We start from the raw sequence: 19,381 nt of genomic DNA, 5'->3' as shown, positions 1-19,381 counted from the left end.
ATAATAATAATATAACTATTACTAATACTACTACTACTAATGATATTAACAATAATAATAAAAACCAAACCATTACTACTACTACTACTACTAATAATAATAAAACAATAAAAGTGTTGCTGCAGATCTGAGTCCAGACTCTGCAGCCTTTTTAGTGCTGCAAAGAAAATACAAATAAACTGAGTGTGAGTGTTTTTCTACAAGTTACACTAAGTATTTGCGCAGACATGCTGACTGTTTGCTGGGAGACGTCACCTGTTTCTCATAGAATACCAGGTAAGCTGTTCTCTGCCGCTGCTCACACACAGACTCACACGTGGCCTGGCACAAACTCGTCATCGTACGTGAGCCAGCTGTCTGTGACGTCGTATTTTTCGGTGATCTGGTGAACCCAATCGCAAACGTAATGTCCTGAGAGGAGAGCACGTGTAATAAACTAATATATTAAAATGTCTTGAAATATTAAAAACATTGAAATCCATGTTTAAATCTGAAATAATAACAGTTACAATATTTAGAAAAAAATGAAGTCAATTTAAAAGGATAGGAATGTGTTTTATAAGTTTAAAAAAGCAGAGTTTAAAAAAGAAGTGAATGTGGTTGTAATCAGTAGCAGGTGGTCTGCTTGATGGTCTTACAGTTTGCGCATACAAACTGACTGTGAGAAGCTGGGGACATTTCTGCTCGAAATCCACCATACAGCTGCTCACTTTTGTTTTATCTCACCAGCTCACCATTTTGGAGATGTTGGCTGATCACTGTGCATTCCTTCGCACATAACTGTGTCTGTGCAGAAAACATGCCCTCTACCTTCTGAAAACATGTGACTACAGAGCCTTTACATGTAGAATCAGTATAAAAACAATGTCCAAAATGAATCTAAGTTTGGCATTGAAAACACGTCCACAACAACATTTAGAATATAAATAACGCATACACCGAGGTTCTACGGACGTTAGCTCTAGGAGTTCAATAGAAGTTAGAAGCAGTGGGAATCTGCAAATCTTTTACCTCGTGACAGCTGGCATAGTCTTCAGCCCCCTCTCCAGCAACCCGTAAGTGCTTAAGAGGAAGGAAGAAGGAAAGGAAGGAAGGATAACTACAGTTTATGATGTCAGCTATGATAATTAAAGGTTTGTGCTTTCTAGACATTCCCTGTAATGGAAAGAGCAGGGGGGTGTAGTACTTCATCACTGCCAGAGGGAGGCACTGTGGAACCATCAAACAAAAGACCACCAGGTATGTGGACACAAAGTATGTGGCAAACTCATCTTTCCCATTGTAATTAAGGAGCTGATATTCATCAGGTCAAAAAGTCAAGAAGTGGAAAAAAAAATCCTACATTCTAACATGTTGAATGTTAGAATTAATTTTGAAACAAATACTGGAGCTAGTGGAACTTGGAAAAAACCCTCCTTTACAATAACAGAAGAAAGTATGTCACTAAATATATTAGTGACCTTTATATTGCAAAAAACAAAGAAACAAAAAAGTCCCAAAGAAACTAAAATACAAAAAAGATAAATATGCTTCATGAGTTCAAAAAGTAAAAATTAGACATAAGAAAAGAAGCATTCATTTATTATTTAAATTAATTGTTTAGAAATTAATTGTTTCTGTTGGTGGGGGGACTGCTGTCTACCTTGGTTAATGTCAGTGCTTTCTCTTTCATAGGCAATCTGAAGCAAAAACATGAACATTTTGATAAAACAACAACCAGTCCCAACCCAGTGCAACTTCACACAATAGGAGGACATGACATGAAAGAAACTGTTAGCCCGACACCGACTGAACCGTGGTGGTTTGAGGCCTTTGGGGACCGATCTGAGGTTCAAGAACGACAGCTCCTCTTCGATCTTCTTAGCTCCACACTGGCACTCATAGTCCAACTATGAGTCCAACTATGAGCAACTGCAGCAGGGAGCAGGAGGAACAGGTACATTAGAGTTGAACTCTTTCACAGATGAATTACATATTTGTGGAAGGCTGCTCACAGAATGGAGTCTCACTGAGCCTCGATGTACCACGTCCAGGGAGAGGTGGAGGTAGTCCTCCCGCCCAAAGAACTGCAAACCACATACCACACATCACATCATTTCAAAGATTACAGACTCACAGTGAAGAAATATCAGCAGCATCATGAAAACATTCAAAGTTTACTTTGTTCCTACCTGTTGCAGCTATTTGTGCTCAACATCTTGAAGCCAATGTGAGCTCTAACTGGACAGATGGAAGGTTTGTCCAAGGCAGCTGCTTCTGTCTGCAGCTTAGAGAACTCACACTGGAGCACGTCCAGAGCACAGACGAGGAACTCGTGGGCATCCTGCACACAGACACACACAGAACAAAACACAGGTCCAGGTGCAAATGTACAAACTATAGCAGAGATGAGTGTGCTGCGTAGTGCAAAAACACAGCTGCTTACTTTCTGATCGTCATCGTCAAACTCTGGATGAGACGCAGCAACCGTGTCTTTATTAAAGGCAGCTGGACGGAGCTTTTGTGCCAGCTGTCGTTTCTGAAGCGGCTCAATTTGATGTCCACAAACAGCCTGCAAACAGCAGAAGTGAAGAAGACACAAAGTTAGTTTTATAATAAAGGACAAAGTCCATCATTAAATATGTCACCGTTTACAGCACACTGTTATGGAATAATAAGACAAACATTTAAATTAAATAACAATTTAAAATCAAATTACACTGAAAATGTAGTTTATATTTGATATTATTTTAACATTTAGTTCACACACATTTAAAGTGCAAAAAACAAACAAACAAAAAAACTAGGTTTCACTTGTCGCTTTGTATTTTTAACATTAATCTGAAAATAATGAAGGGACACGTCCTACAGTCACAGTTTTATACATTTATTTACACAGGAAAGAATCAATCTGCAGTTTACTTTGCGTTTAGTTTTATGAATATGAAATAATGTTTATTAAATATGTGTAATTTATATGTTTTACAAGTTTACAATACCATTCACTAGAAAAAAAACTGTATGGTTGTAGAAATGTAGAACTAAATGGTCGGGACTTTGGCGTTCTTTGGATCTTTGGAAGATGTCGTCCGAGTCAACTACAAATAAAAGCGGTTTAATCTCTGAGTGCATCATTGACCAGGGTTTGGAAAGTGAGCTTCTTAAACAAAACAAGAAAGAGTCACAGTGCAAAATTCCTTCTTAAATCTTTAGTTTTACTTTATGTTCTGGGGTTTTTTTCTTTTTCTTTTATAAGAGTGATGGCATCGATGGGTTTGTCCAGAATATATACAACTCATGACTCAATGTGGACTAAACATTGTCTTACACCAAAGTCCAGCCAGGCAGCCAAACACGGTCCCAGGTCAGGCCCTTCACTCCTACCTTAAAATTTATAATTCATGGCTCACCACCATAAACAGAATTATTAAAGTGTAATTTCTCTTTTCACCTCATGGTGGCAACACCATCTGATCTATGTTGCAACCAATGACTGTATAAACGTTTTATACACTCACACATTACACACAATAGTAAGTCATGTTTAAAATGAACCTGACATAATGATATTCAGCAGCTTCACTGAACTTTTTATAAGAGAGCTCTGATGTAAATACAAATCAATACAAATCGTGTTTAACTAGTTGACAGTTATTAATGAATTATATGGTAAAAAAAACATTTTAATGTGAATAAAAACTTAATAAAACTGTTATCATTACCCCTATATCTTGAACATTGTGAAATTTACACAAAAGTAGAACAGCTGTAATTGACTTTTTACTCAATATCAAACACTGAGCCATGCTTGGGCCATGCTACCATTTACATCACACATCAACATATCCTGACACCTTCACTGATTAATTTGCTCCAAGTAATTTACAATATGAAAATGAGAAAAAAAAATCTTTAATAAAACATACAAATTCCAATATATTTGGTAAATTTGTAATGACATTCACTTTTAATTCAAAATACATGTACAGAAAAGTTGGCATAGTACATAGTTCTAGTATACAGTTGACATGATACATATAAGTTTTCAAAAATCAAAATGCATACTTAAGCATGTATTTTTGAACAACAAAACTAAAATGTATTGAAAAAGTAGGTTAATCATTTTCCTATTTGGAATAAAACTGAAAAAATGTCTGTCTGTATGTAATTAAAAAAAAACTGAATTGGGAGAACTTATCCTTAAGTACTGCCAGTGTTACCATTTCTTTTGGTTCAAAAAGATTGAAATCACTAACATTTGCAAATACAGCCACCATAATAGCACATTTTAAATTAACTGCTAAATATAAAACCATACAAATAACATTACTGACATCTAGTACTAGTAGCTCCCTTAAAATACCATCTCTCCTTCTATCAGGATTTGGAAAGTGGTCACAATGAACAACAGGTGCAAAACTTTGGCTTATTGTGCAGAACACATTTTGATTTTGCTAGTTTGGTTTCTGTGGTGTGCTTATATATACACGCTTGAACAAAATATCCTTCAAAGCTTTCATTAACATCTGTACTTCTAATAATAGTATTTGCTTATATACATTTTCTCTGAATGGTTGTCATACTGTACAGGCCTTAATGACAGCCTTCGTCCTTACTGAATTCAACTTTGTTTAAAGTCACTATTGAGATTCCTGAACTGGGAAACTCAGAGGGTCGTCCGTACTTGTAGACATCATTGTAAAGGCGGTACAAATGTCCTTTGTTTCTTCTTTTTCAAACATTTCCTTCTTTCCTTCTAAATTCCAGCCTTTATCCTTGGTAAACTTGTAAACACACCCAAAGAGATCAGGAAATAACACCAATACGTCAATGTGAGGAGCGTCCTCACGACTGTGAACAAGGAAAGTTTTATTAATGAGTAGTAACAGAGAAGTAAGCTTCCAAATCTGTCATAGTATCAGAAATATTTGTGATTTGTTCATATAGTTACAAGAAATTAACATATATACACATATAAATATTTGTGTTCATGAATTACATCACTTTTCATTTAGTTTAACTTACTTATGCTCATGGAAATTGCGTATAAAGCGCAGTAATCCCAGCGTGTTTTCAGGGTACGGCTTTCTGCCATCCATCTTCCGAACCAGCTCCTCAGGAAACTGCAACAACAAAACATGGTGGTCATGAACTGGACTTTAGGAATACAAAAGTTTGACCTCTCATCTGTAAGTCACCTTATTTTTCCACAGTTTGAAGGATCCATTAGCACATGCTTCTAGTGAACCAATCAGCTTTTCATCGGCATTTCGACAGTTTGCCACCTCCTCCCTGTTCCCGGTCTCTCTCAAATATTCAAACTGCCTGGAAATAAAGTTTAAATTATGCTTTATAAGTACAACAACAACATAAAACTAAGAGGAAAATCTTGAATAATAACAGGAGCAGCACAAAAGAGTCATGCTTAAAAATACGAGAATAGAAATGTATGAAACAAATTTAGTATTTGCTGCCAATGTTAACGTGCCTGTCTGAGTACAAGACGGTTTGACCTCATTTTCCCAACATATGGATTAAGCCAAGTAACAGACTGAAAACTTTCCCCCATGTGTGGGAAAATGATTGAAAATCCTTCACAGTTTAGGCTCTCATTAGCAAATCTATTCTTGCTTTACTAAAGTTAAACTAGAAATCGCAGATTCTGTTACAGCATGACTTCCTTACTCTTTCGGAGTCCAGAAGAAGGGATGGTTTAAACATTCTTCTACTTTGGGTCTGTCCTTTGGCTCTTTGTTGATCATCCACTCGATGAGATCCTTTGCCACCACATCTTGAACATGATCCAAACTGTACTTCCCATCATAAATGTTTGACTCACATTTAAAGGATTTGCCAAATGGATGGTTGCCTCCAGAGAGGATATAATAAATCAGCATGCCTGCCACCTTAATAATAACACATCAGTTTAGATATTTTTACCAAGGCATCTTTCAGTTAATCAAGTTTTCATGGACCTGTATTACCTGGATGTCAGTGCTTGACTTGTATGATATGACAGATTCTTCTGCTTCTTCTGCTAAAGTCTCTCGGGCCATCCAGCATCTGGTTCCTGCACTGCGTGTACGTAAAGTTGTTTGGCCAAAATCAGCTAATCTTGCCCTCCCAGTAACATCTGCAGGAGGAATAACATACAAAACTCATGAAACTAAATCATTAATTTATATTTACCTGACATCTGTTTTGTTTAGTTTTTCCCTGAATTTCAAACATGTCTCACCAATCAAAACGTTCTGGGGTTTGAGATCTCGGTGAAGAATTTTAGGATTTCCACAGTGAAGCACCTTTAGACTTTCAAGAATTTGTTTGACAAGTTTCTTTAGCATCAGTGGGTCATGGTCATCATTCTTGATATGTTCTTCCAAGGTGTATTCACAAAGTTGCAGACAAAGATATCCAAAGTTCTCGTCCTCTGCAGCATCAACATATCGTACGATATAAGGATGATCGAGTTCAGGAAGTCGCAGGATTCCTTCTTCGTTCTTCAGCACTTCATAGTTGCTTTTAGACATTCTCTTAATGGCAACTTCTGTGCCGTCCTCTCTCAGCCCCAAGAAGACTTCAGTACCATCGCTTCCCTTCGCTATTCTGAATTCTGCATCATTCACATAAATAATGCTTCTGATTCTGGATATTTTACTGTCATCTGTGCAAACAAGTTTCTCCAGTTTTCTCCTCCACCTGTTGCTGATTGGAAGCCATTTTTGTTTTTCTGATTTTCCATTGGTGCTGTAGTCAAAAGGCTTTAGATTTGAAGTTGATTCTACAACAGAAACCTTTGTTGTTTGATCAGTTGCTGCAGTGGAAACTTCAGCATTTGGGTCTTCTTGCTTTTGGGTCTTTTCCTTCTTTTTCCTTTTCTTTTTCTTCTTCCTGCCTGATGTTGAGGCTGTGTTTCCCTCACATTCTGAGTTTGGTTTACTCAGATATTCTTTCAGACTTCTCAGCACCTCTTTCAGTTTTTCATTCAATTCCATTTCTACAGATGTCAGTATGTCCTCGGGCACTGAAGTTATGGCCACTGATTTAAAAATGTTAGCTGCCTTTTCAGCTGACAGCAGGTTGGCGAATATACCGTATGTGTAGACCCTGATCTCAGTGGAGTGTTGCTCATTTACAAAAGGGAAAACTGTTCTGCATAAGTTCTGTAAAAAGTTGACGTGCCAGTCCTTTGTGCCTTTTGTTTTCTGTGTTATCACATACAATGTTTGTAGCACTCCTGCACAGATGTCAAGTCTCTCTTTTAAGCAAAGCAGTTTCAGTAGTTGTGGAACTATAGCTACTGCATGCTCATCTGTTATTTGATCCATTGTGCAGAAAACTGCACTCAAACTTTCAACTGCCCTCCCTACATGTGTCTTAGGGATGTTTGGAAAGCGACTGGCTGCACCTTCAATGTAAGTATTCACATTTCCATTTTTCTTTAGCCATTTAATGCAAGCCTGGCAGTATTTATCTTTCCATCTCCCAGTAACAGTAAAAAGGATTTCAGTCATGGTCAGATGAGACCTAGGATGCTCTAACAACATGTGACTGTTGAACATTTTAAAAACTTCGTCAGGTGTTTTTTCAAAAACAGCAATTTCCATATCCAAAAAATGTCTAATTTGGGAACACACTCTATCTCCATTTGATGCAAGGTGATTAATCATCTGAGATATTTTTTTACTGTTAATAAACCACTGAGGATCATTTATGGGTGGCAGTGTCACCAAAGCGCCAGCAGAGATGAGTCTTTTCATGATATCCTCCCTGTCTTCAAAGGCTGCAACTTGCAGTGGTGTGGGTATCTCTTGTTGCACTGGAGCACTCCTTCCATCTGGGCTAGCTTTTGCCTAGAGCAACAGAGCCACAAAATAAAGTGGTGCTTTAGAATATGAGACATAATGCAAAGGTGTCCACTGGAGTTGAGAAGGTATATTTGGGTCCGCACCCTGACGCACAAGGTAAGAACAGATATCTGTGTTGTGATTTACAACAGCGGAGATCAGTGGGGTTATATAATCACCCCATTTGCTACAAGGGTAAACTCCATTAACATTATTGTCCTTCAGTAATTTCTTGAGCTTTCTGAGGTCATTGTTAGTTATGCACTGGATTATAGGATGTGTCTCTGTTGGTGGGGATACTGCCAGATGTAGCTGAGAGATGATATTCATTGTTTTGCTTCACATTGCCTGCGAACGAGAAAGCACTGTCATTAACCAAGTAATATAAAACCAGCTTTACCTAAAATACCTAAAAAATCCTAAAATCCTTAAAACTGGAGTTTAAAGGATGTTTATTTTGATTTTTTAATAGTTGTTTATAAATGTCTACAGAATCCTAAGATTCTATTTAGACTACAAATGGAGTATTTGTGCATGCAAAAATAATATTTTGAAAGCATTTAACTGTGTTTTAAAGTGTTTTGCATGTATAACAGGACCTTTTCTTCTCTCCATTCCTTTGTGACTTTGGATTTTTGTGTTATGACATACAGTATCTGGAGAGAAGATTCACAACATCTTGTTACAGTGCAAAACAGTTGCATTTAAAACAAACTGCATCTAAACTCTTTACACGTGTCTAAAGTATGTATGGGTAGTTCAGTCAATAAGTAAGTTCTCTTTCAGTTATCTATAGGCTACATGACAAATTTTAAGAAAACTGTTGTTGGATTGTAAGAAATTTTACTTTTGGTGTCTGCTGTTTAAGCTATGATCTCTCAATACAGAATGAGACTAGAGAAATTTACTGTTGGGATTCAGAGATGTTATTCTTCCTTCACATTTCCTGTTGAATGTTTTTTTAATGTAAAGACAAATATGTGTATGATTATACACTAGGCATATGCACACTTGCCAAAACATTCGGCTTAATATGACTGAATAGGAATCTTAACTTTAAATCTCAGGAGGATGCGCAACGGGAAATACAGGCTGAGAACACTGAAGGCGGTAAAACTTCGGCGCAACACGTACGCGTTGAAGAATTCAGACTTATCCGAGACTTAAGTAAACTTGAAATCCTTTGACGTTGAGTTAAAACAGTAAGTCTACAATGTGTGCTGTTTTTACGCTAACATAAGGATTATTTTGCAATACCGTTATAAAAAAACTGTAAGAGAAATGACTTACCGTGCCAAAGGTGAGCAATTCTGCATCTGAGCGATATCTTCCTGCTTCTCGAAGCGGTTCTTCCTCTTTTACGGGTCTTCCGGTTTCAGCAGTGTAATGAAGTCTGTAGTTACTATGAAGTTTTTGGAGAGATTGCTACTCTTGAATGTTTTTGGGCTGGGGGAGCTATCAGGTCTCTAGGTTTAATAAAAACATACAAAAAATAACTTTGGATAAAAAAAACAGATATATTATCAAAGAAAATGACGATAACAGCTTTCAGATTTAGATAGATGTGGTTTAGATGTGGTTTATAAAAAAACCCAACAATATGGTTGTAAAAGAAAAAAAAAATCAGTCTCAGTGTTTCATGTTGAACTATGTCCTTATTTCTAAAATGCATCAGCACTGCAGAAGGAGCTGTAATGGAGGATGCACAGGTGTGTCCTTGTATTAGGTTGGCTGTAGCTTGGATTGTTATGGTTACCATGCAGAGCTCTTTGTTCATTTTCTTCTTTTTCTCCTGCTGTTAGGTTCTGAGGAGATCAGCATGCCATGGTGTCTGACCTTACCCAATGCTGTTACTACTGTTAGTGTATCAGCAGTCGTTGCAATTCTCTCACAGTGAAGGAGAAACTGCAACCTTCTTGCCTGAGTCTCTGAGTTTGGCAGTTGAATCAGACTCCCCTTAATCTGAATTTGGGATTAGGTTAGGAAGACTAATTGGGGCAGTCAGCTTCTACTCACTAATTCAACCAAAACAGAGAAAAAAACAAATCAAGACAAAATAAAATCAGGATTTACAATACAATTTACAAAGCATCCTCGTGATACTGTTTACATGACACAAATAGACTTGAAATTTCAAAATGAAATGTAGTAGGCAAAGAGTCTGTGTTTTTTTCTTTTATAAATTACAAACATAATACATAATATTATTATGTTATAATATATACTAATCATATCTCTTAAATAGCCAAAAAAGTGTGATATCTTAAGGAACTGGGGAAAATTCAAAGTACTTCACAAAACATTCATTAAACTAAACAGATCACCAGAGGAAGCTTAAGTACTGACCATTAAAAACATGGTGGCTCTCGAAAAATATCAATGAGCAAAATGACCTGGACTATAAACAACGTAACAAACAACCACACACTTACTTATGATGCACACTCAAAGAATAAACTCAGCTACATCTGGAATAAACAGTTGCATCAGTCAGACAGTTGCAGAATATGATCAACTAGAACAGAAAACATTTAACTATATGGATCACAATACACAGGACTTGAAATATGAAAGATCCATTTATTAACACAATGTACTGTATGAACTTGCTCCCCAGAATTACTAGACCTACCAGGATCACATCACATTGTGGAATTCTCATAGACAACATTTTTAAAAATGACACAGAATTATGAAGTACACACTTATTTAATAAATTAAATATCAGCAAACAAACAAACACATATAACAGTCCAGCAGGTGGGGCAGCAGAAAAAAATGAGTCTTGTAAAGAAAAAAAAAGAGAAATGCTCTGTGACTAAAATACAGAAAATTTCAGTATTTGTATGAGACAATAAATTAAGATAAAGTTTGTAGATTTAAATTTACATTAAATCTTATGTACCTTTTTATACTTTTTATGTTAAATAAAAGTGATTTACATATGTGAAAACAATGAATTGCCTAATAATATGGTGAAACAGTGCTATAATACAATTAATCATAAAATTGTTTTTAAAAAGTGCTGTTATTAATATTTATTAAAAATAAAGTTCCTACTACTACAAACTCCCTGAAAATAATATATCTCATCCTACCAGCATTTGGAAAATGATTACTATAAACACATGCAAAACTTTTCAAACAACTATTCAAACAGAACAAAGTCCCTTAATGCTTTCAATAACATGTCTACTGCTACGAATTGCTTGTGTCTTTTGTTTCCCGTCGGACTGCTTGTTAGACTCTATCAGTAATGGAAAGAGCAGAGGGGTGTGGTATTTCATCACAGCCAGAGGGAGGCACTGTGGAACCATCAAACTACAGACCCCAGTGCTCATAAGGCAAGAGTTGGGGAATGGCTGCAGTCACAGCATTGTAAGATGTTGAAGGAATAGAAATACTTAACTAAAAATGATAAATCCAAATAGATTAAATCACAGTACTGTTTTTTTTTTTTTCACTTTTATGAATGCTAGCTATATTTTCAGGAGAATAGAAGTAGTACTTGTGTAACGGAAGTGCCTGAGATGACTGAGAGCCCATGTTCAAGAGGTGACTGAGAAATGTTACTAATTTAAGAAAACTATGAAGGAGTTGATATTCAACAGGTCATAAAGTCAAGAGGTGGAATGACTATCCTGAGCTGAATCAACAGGTGGAAAAGAAGAAATAATTTCAATGGAGGTAACATAAAAACACTGACACTAGATCTGAGAGAAATAGAGAGAAAATGTGGAAAAAAGATTAGTATATAAAATACAATGTTAAACAAAGCAATTATCCCCTTAAAATGAGATAAATACCATGCATAATCTCTAAAAGTTGATTCTGTTCATCTGGACGTAGAGTTTTGTGGGAGAAAGGTTTCGTCACTCATCCAAGTGACTTCTTCAGTCTCAGCTGACTGCAGGTTTCCCCAATCCTATAAACAGTACATTTGCATAATGACTGAAACCAGCCCACTGAGGAACAATGGGCTGGGAGGTCAGTTCCTTAATCTTAATTATGCAAATTCTCATGACCATTGATCAACAACCACTGACCAAAACCCACTGATCAAAGACCACTGATCAATGGCCATGAGTACCATTCACAGAGAATCTGTACACATCTTGAACATGATCCAAACTGTACATATTAAATGTTGGACTCCCATTCAAATGATTTTGACAATGAAGCACCTTTAGACTTTCAAGAATCTGTTTGACAAGTTTCTTTAACACCAGTGTGTCATGGTTTTTATTATTGATATATTCTTCCAGAGTGTATTCATAAAGTTGCAGACAAAGATATCTCGTCCCTGAAAATCAACATATTGTATGATATAAGGACGATGGAGTTCAGGGAGTCGTGGGATTTCTTCTTCTTTCTTCAGCACTTCGTAGTTGCTTTAGACATTGGCCATTTCTCAGTTCTTAAGTACACGAGTCCGTACTCATATTCTCGCTTCTTTGCGACTTCGTAGTTCACATGGCATTCTGGAGAAATGCGAGAAGGTAGCGCGATTTGTGTACAATTGGAACACCAGTGTAATTGATGATGTTACAGGTCAGCCTAACATGACCAGGCTGGCTCAGCCTGCTCAAATATCAATAAACAATACAATAAAATTATATATAAACATTACTGTGTGTGTTTTTCTTGAAAAATAATGCATGAAAAATATTTCATAAATTACTTTATCTGTATAGATATTTTATATTATATAGCTAGCAGACCCCATCAATGAAGAGCCCACTGGTGTCAAAACATGCGTCTATTAATGAACGTCCAGGTGTATGAAAGCTAAGAGACCGAGGCTCGTTTCCATATGGACACCGGGAAACATCTATAAAACCGGTCAGTGTCTGCAGCTGTTTACGGTCTCTCCCACTCACTTACCTCGCTGACTAGCCCCTGCCAGTCACTCTCACTTTTAGCACTTTTTGGAGAAAAATGAGCAAAACGCTTAAATAATATAAATTATATGGGGAAAATGCACTATTTACTTTATCTCTATAGACCATGTACAGTTTGTAAACAGTGGTGACAAAGGCAATATAAGGGTCTGTAGTGGTCATTTCCAGAGGAGGATATGTGATGTGCATAATTTGTAAGCAACTGAGCGTTATAAAAGTCATTTCCAGAAGCTGTTGCTACTCCATGTAGCCTAGGCAGTTTATATAGTAAATTTAGTACAGACTAATTAAGATGTTTAGCCCTGCCCCCCCTTTAACCAACTTCATACTGATCAGCTACCCCTTGCAAATGTGAGATATCAGCTCTCATGCTATCTTATAAAGCCAGGCGCTTGTTGAGAGGCAAACTGTTATGGAAATCTTGCTGTGAACTCTCAAACCAGGCGTTTTCACTGTAAAAAGTGGAAAACAACAAACAAACAAGGGCCACTGCAAATTCAGTGTTAATAACATAGTAAAGTATACACTGTTTTTCTCTGATTCTCTGTCTTTAAAGGTAAGGTATTGACATAATTTCGTCACCATTACAGGGCGGGGCCCATGGCTCAAAAACTGCAACAGTTTCATACAGGTGTTTTCAGAGAGATAGTATACATTACCTTGTAAGCGCCCCTCTTCTTTTTTATTTTTCTCTTTCTGTGGTCTTAGGAGGACTTCCACCTTTGCACTCACTGCAGCCTCAACAGTTGTTGCTTGTCAGCAAGCAATCATTCATGAATATGCAATTTCAAATACACATGACAGTCTTAAGCAGACATATCTGAACAACACCAGTGTCTGTATCCTGTGCGTGTGTGGGTGTGTAGGTGCATGTGTGTATGTGTTTCCGGCCATACTATACATAGACATTCGACCTTTCAATGAACTTAAACTGTGTGTTTGAGGTATGCAGAAAAGCAAAAGTAAGCGTCTTGCTAAACTATAAAAACAGGAACTTGCAATAGGTCATATCTCAAATGCACATTTGAAGGTGGGAAGTCTTGCACCTCTAAGAAACAGAACAATCTAGTTCCTAAAGCTATAATGGAAATTATAATGTCGAGGCTGCTTCCTCTCATCTCATGGTGCACAAGTGCACACAGAATCTAATCAGACCTAATAAGAATGTGATTTTTATCAGCATACAAATGATTAAATATTTCTAAGCATAAATTATTATATGTTCCTAAGCACAAATGACAATTTAAAAAAAAATTCAATTCTAAATGTAACCACAGTGAATGGATTTATCTGGATTTGTTTTTTTGCTCCATAAACTGTATTTATCTTAGTTTAAGTTGTTCAGCAAATTCTATTTGACTCCTCCCCTCCTCCTGTTCTGCCCAGCAACATTTATATGATTTGTTTAACAATGAGGAAGTTGTCCTGTATCACCGTCAACTTTGATATAAGACTACAGACACAAGGCAGAACACCGCGAAGTACAGACTGAACATGTTCCTTAAAATTATATTTATTTTGTCTACAGCAGCCTGTGTCGAGGCTGAAGGTAGGTATCATTATTTCCCCATTACTGGTTCATCTATAACTTTCATCTTGTAAGATTTATTTATGATTTATTTGTTTGTAATTTAGAGTATTTTAACACTGTGTTTTTAACTGTATTGTCACTTGATCCTAGGAAGTCATACACTTTGTCACATCTATGGATGTTTTGACTCTAGTGATACTCAAATCTGTACAGCATTTGATGGTGATGAAATATACTATGCAGACTTTAAAAAAGATCTTCTGATTTGGGAGAGCAAAATTCCCACAAGTTTTCGTTCACCTGACGCTTACAAATATGCAGTATTATATCGAAGCATGTGCAAAAATGACATGTACAGATGGAAGCCAGACAAGTCTGTAATAAAGAAAAAAGGTCAGTGAAACTCAAACTGTTATGTTTCCTGTTCAGTTTTCACTGTTTATGCTGCAAGTTTTTTTAGATCTTTTTTTTTAAACGAGAAAGTTGAATTTAAGCAAATCATGTGTTCATTTAATTTAGAGCCACCAGAATTCATCATCTACTCCAGAAATGAAGTGATAACAGGGGAAGATAATACCCTCATCTGTTTCATCAACCACTTTTTTCCTCCTTTGATCAACATTAAGTGGACCAAGAATGATGTAGAAGTAACAATGGAAGACCCTTTCATCAAAACTTTGTCCAATCCTGATGGAACTGCTTATGTTTTGTCCTACCTCAACTTTGTGCCAGAGAAAGGAGACATCTACAGTTGCACTGTGGAACATGAAGCAATGGATGAGCCTCAGACCAAGTTTTGGGGTGAGAACAAAGAAGCTTCAGATATTTTAGCACATATAATACGATTTAATGTTTAGAATTCATCATTTCTTTCTGCTGTTCTCTAGAGATGGTTGAAACAGAGGAGATCAGCAATGGTCCAGCTGTCTTCTGTGGATTTGGCCTGAGTCTTGGATTGCTTGGAGTTTTCTTAGGAACCTGCTTTTTTTTTAAAGCAGTGCACTCTGGTCCCACTGCTTGAGATGTATACTACATATTGTATAGAGCTGCATAATCCTTCCTTTGTTTCCAGCAGGCATAACTTTCCTCTGTGGTTACTGACAAACATGAACTGTCTCGTATTTGCATCACCTGTGTAATGGCATTAATGGCTCATATGCTGTTAAAAATAAAACCATCGTTCTTTGGCTGATATGTCAGTGTTTCTATAATAAACCTTTCGCTTTCATACTGTGCAATAAAGCTGAACGGTGATATCAGCACTTTTCCCACAGACATTTTCAGACGTGACGCGCTGCTGCACATTTTTGGTTCGTAGCATTAGTGCAGAGCTTGAAGTCTGCATTACTGGTATTCTAGCATTGAAATATGCCTTATTAATAATCCATCACTCTAAAATCATATTAGGTGCATTATGTCAAGTAGAATGAAACTTGAAAAAAACTATGCTGTTTTTCTTTCAACTGAAATAAAGTAAAAACCAGACTAGAAAAAAATAATGTATCCATAAACATATTAAACACATTGTTGCTGAGACGTCTACCTGATTGTTAGTCATTACACTTCATAAGTATTATTACTTACTCCACTATTATTAACAAGGATGTGAAAACTAAGTTTAAAAAAAACATGTAAATAAATCGATACAAGTGAATACATTCTGGAAAATTACTAGAAATGAAATAATAGTTTGTAAGAAGTTTGTAGTTAGTTGCAGAGATTTTTTTTCACAACAGAATATGAGGTTTTGTGATACAGTTCACTTTACTGAAAAGAAAACTTCAGTAATGTTTTTCACAAGAGCTGTAAGAAAAGTGAAAGCATATCGTTTTCTGTAGGCTGAATTCTGTAATCTATTTTAACCTCTAAACATTCATTTGCTGCTAGAGTCAGGTTAATATCGGTCTCTTTATATGAATTTTTCATCTATTTAGCATCTATTTAGAAAATCTAACAGAACAACAATGAGGTGAAATTTTAGCCAAAGGTCCAGAACAGCCGAAGAACGAAAGCCAGAAAACATTAGGCTGTAACATGAAGTAAAACTTGGTGAGGAAATTAACCAACTTGTCAAATCTTTATGATTTATGCAGATTTGATCTACAGTTTAAAACATTCTTCTTTATAGTCTCAACACAAAATGCTCCCACGTCTCTCTACTGTTTCTGATTGTCAAACAACAGTTTGATTGTCCACATAAGTCACTTCACCTAGTATTAGTGCACAAACAAGTGCTAGCTGAACAAAGGAGCAAAGTTGTAATTATTAGCAGTTATTGTCATAAATGTAATGGATAGAGGGAGTTTCCACTAAATGTTTCGCTGTTATATCAGCCTATCTGCTTTCATTTCCTTGTTTTGGTGAACATATAAATGCTGCAGATTAAGTCTTCTTCCTGAATCATCGTACAACACACGCGAAACATGAACACTCATAAGTTTGTCCTGTGTGTGGCTTTCTCTCTTTTAAGTCCAGGTGAGCTGCAAAAATCTTCTCTTTGAACAAATCAGTGAAATTTTAAAGTAATTATTATTTTTAACATCAGAACATTTCTTTCTTTTTATTTCAGTTCTCACAGATGAAGACTTTTACCAAGTAAGAGCATGCTGTACATTCAAAGGGTCACACTTTGAAGAAACCGAGTACATATTAACTAGTTTTTTTAATAAGAACTTGATGATGGAGTACAACAGCACAAGAGGCAACTGGACGGGATTCACAGCGTATTCAATTGAAGCAGCAAAATGGTGGAACAGGGATCCCTTTGATGCACTAACAAGAAAGATCGAAAGGAAACTGTTGTGTACGGACATGTTAGATGCCATCCAATCCGTAGGTAAGAGATTTGTTTCTTAATAATGTTTTAAATCAAATGTTAAATAGGGTTTTGATGCTGTGAACCTTTTACATCAAATATTTTTATGATCATTTTTGATGACATAAGATTATTATATTTGTTTTACTGTAAATAACAATAGTGCTTTATGAGTTTTGCTCAGTTGCATGACATTACAGTTGATTTCCAAGTAAATGGTAAATGGTCTGCATTTGTATAGCGCTTTACTCAGTCCCTAAGGACCCCAAAGCGCTTTACACTACATTCAGTCATTCACCTATTCACACACTGGCAAGCTACATTGTAGCCACAGCTGCCCTGGGGCGCACTGACAGAGGCGAGGCTGCCGGACACTGGCGCCACCGGGCCCTCTGACCACCACCAGTAGGCAAACACGGGGTTAGTATCTTGCCCAAGGATATTTGGCATGCAGCCAGGAGGCAGCCCTGGATCGAACCACCGACCATCTGATTAGTGGCTGACCTGCTCTGCCACCTGAGCTACAGCCACCCCAAGTATGCCATAATTGACAACATAGCCACGATACATTACATTATGTACATTTGAGGAATACATCTGTGAACAGAGAAGGTGCAGTAATGTATTTTTCTTAATCAGAAGCATGAAACTTATTTTTTCACAGATAATCTGACAACTATACCCACCGTCAAACTAAAATCCTTGAAAAGGCCTAATGGCGAGCACGCATCTACGCTTGTGTGCAGTGCCTACAACTTTTATCCAAAACAAATCAGAATGAGGTGGATGAGGAACGGCAAGGAGGTGACCACAGATGTCAATTACTCTGACGTGATGCCAAATGGTGACTGGTGCTACCAGACTCATTCTCACCTGAAGTACATCCCAACTTCAGCAGAAAAAATTGCCTGCATGGTCGAACACCTTGGTCTCTCCGAGCCGATGTTTGTGGTCTGGGGTAAGTTTGCTGCTGTGATGCCAATTAAAGTCAGAGAGATAAAACTGAAGCTGCATAATTACAAGTTTCACTTTTATCTCACTGTTTCAGACCCCTCCCTCCCAGTGGAACAACAAACTCAGATAGCTGTTGGACTGTGTGGACTGGTGATTGGATTTGTTATTGCAATATCTGGAATCATCTACTACATCACTGTGTGTCAAAGTAAGGAGTTTGTTAGAAGTGTACATAATATAACATATTCTGATCTAAGACTGAAAGCCTCGGTGTGCCCAGCACTCAGTAACTTTCTTGACTTCGTCTCTTTTCTGTTTTCAAGAGAATCCTAAAAAAAAAAACTATTCCTATTCTTACTACAGCACATATCATTATTAAGTAGATCTGTTGCCTCATCATCATCATCATTTTTTTGTATGCTGCTATTGCTGTGTTCATAAATTGGGCCTTTTCTGTGGTTGCAACAACATTAAGTTTTGCTTGCATACACTGTAATAAAAATCCTAATATAAAAGTATTGTACTGTGTATTTTACAGTTTTGTTCTGTTCTTCTAGAATAGCATTAAATTTACACAAATAGACTGTGATTCCCCATGTAAATCCCATGTAAAATTAGGGCAACAAACTGTATTGTCATTACTGAAAATAACCGTATTTTTATGAGAAAGTTATTTTCTATTTTTTTATGGTATTATTTTGGCGCCCCAGCTGCAGGAATATTACTGTTTTTTCAGGATTTTTTTTTACAGTGTAGTAAATCTGACCAATAGAGTTGTTAAAATGATAAATATGTTCTTGTTTTTAACAGGACAAGTGTTCATTCCTGTGGAATCCCCTCCTGAAGCTGGAGCAACTTAACAGCCTGAGCAAACACTATTAATACGGGAACGCTCCATCCAAGGTGCCCCAAATATCACAGCTCTCTGAATAATGATGTCTGTTGTGGGTGTTTGGGGCTTTGCATCTTTTACCCTACAGGACAGAGGATACATTTGTAATGTAGTTAATACTCTTATACAGTATAGTAATATATTTTATAGAAAAATGATTACACTGTATCTACTGGCATTAACCCTCATTAAGCAGTAAACCCTGTGAGTTAACCAGTGGTGAAAGTGGAAAAGTAGAAAAACCCTGGCACAATATGATGGTTCAAAAGCTACCCACAGTGTGCACACCCACATGGTACCTTCCTAGCAATTAAGTAAGAGACTGATTATTTCAAACTATATAGAACCAACTAACATTTTGTTTATTAATCTGAATACCCTTAAAATTTAATGATTTATTTGAATATACAATTGCACAGATAATGTATAAAGCACAAAATAACTTGCTTTGCGTCAGCACTC

General features: G+C 36.6%; 3 protein-coding genes across 3 annotated transcripts; 2 read left to right on the top strand and 1 right to left on the bottom strand.

The window, feature by feature from the left end:
* Positions 1 to 2,005: 2,005 nt before the first annotated feature.
* LOC308407716 (serine/threonine-protein kinase/endoribonuclease IRE1-like) lies at positions 2,006 to 6,974 on the bottom strand (the record flags this gene model as incomplete). The annotated part of the gene is made up of 9 exons (XM_080899548.1): positions 2,006 to 2,066; positions 2,172 to 2,323; positions 2,426 to 2,551; positions 4,806 to 4,830; positions 5,005 to 5,102; positions 5,178 to 5,304; positions 5,665 to 5,885; positions 5,964 to 6,112; positions 6,218 to 6,974. 9 exons carry the CDS (start codon positions 6,972 to 6,974, stop codon positions 2,006 to 2,008), a joined length of 1,716 nt encoding a protein of 571 aa, XP_080755674.1.
* Positions 6,975 to 14,221: 7,247 nt separating this feature from the next.
* On the top strand, positions 14,222 to 15,279 carry LOC308407708 (H-2 class II histocompatibility antigen, A-Q alpha chain-like; the record flags this gene model as incomplete). Its single annotated transcript, XM_080899535.1, has 4 exons — positions 14,222 to 14,276; positions 14,409 to 14,651; positions 14,778 to 15,059; positions 15,146 to 15,279. The coding sequence occupies 4 exons, from the start codon at positions 14,222 to 14,224 to the stop codon at positions 15,277 to 15,279; spliced, it is 714 nt and encodes a 237-aa protein (XP_080755661.1).
* Positions 15,280 to 16,681: 1,402 nt separating this feature from the next.
* Positions 16,682 to 18,887, top strand: LOC308395542 (H-2 class II histocompatibility antigen, E-S beta chain-like; the record flags this gene model as incomplete). The annotated part of the gene is made up of 5 exons (XM_080880425.1): positions 16,682 to 16,733; positions 16,828 to 17,094; positions 17,738 to 18,031; positions 18,122 to 18,235; positions 18,838 to 18,887. The coding sequence occupies 5 exons, from the start codon at positions 16,682 to 16,684 to the stop codon at positions 18,885 to 18,887; spliced, it is 777 nt and encodes a 258-aa protein (XP_080736551.1).
* Between the last annotated feature and the right edge of the window lie 494 nt (positions 18,888 to 19,381).

This window comes from Rhamphochromis sp. 'chilingali' (genome assembly GCF_963969265.1).
Source record: "Rhamphochromis sp. 'chilingali' genome assembly, chromosome: 1".
NCBI classification, from domain to species: Eukaryota; Metazoa; Chordata; class Actinopteri; order Cichliformes; family Cichlidae; genus Rhamphochromis; species Rhamphochromis sp. 'chilingali'.
This window is presented reverse-complemented; position numbering and strand designations above follow the sequence as displayed.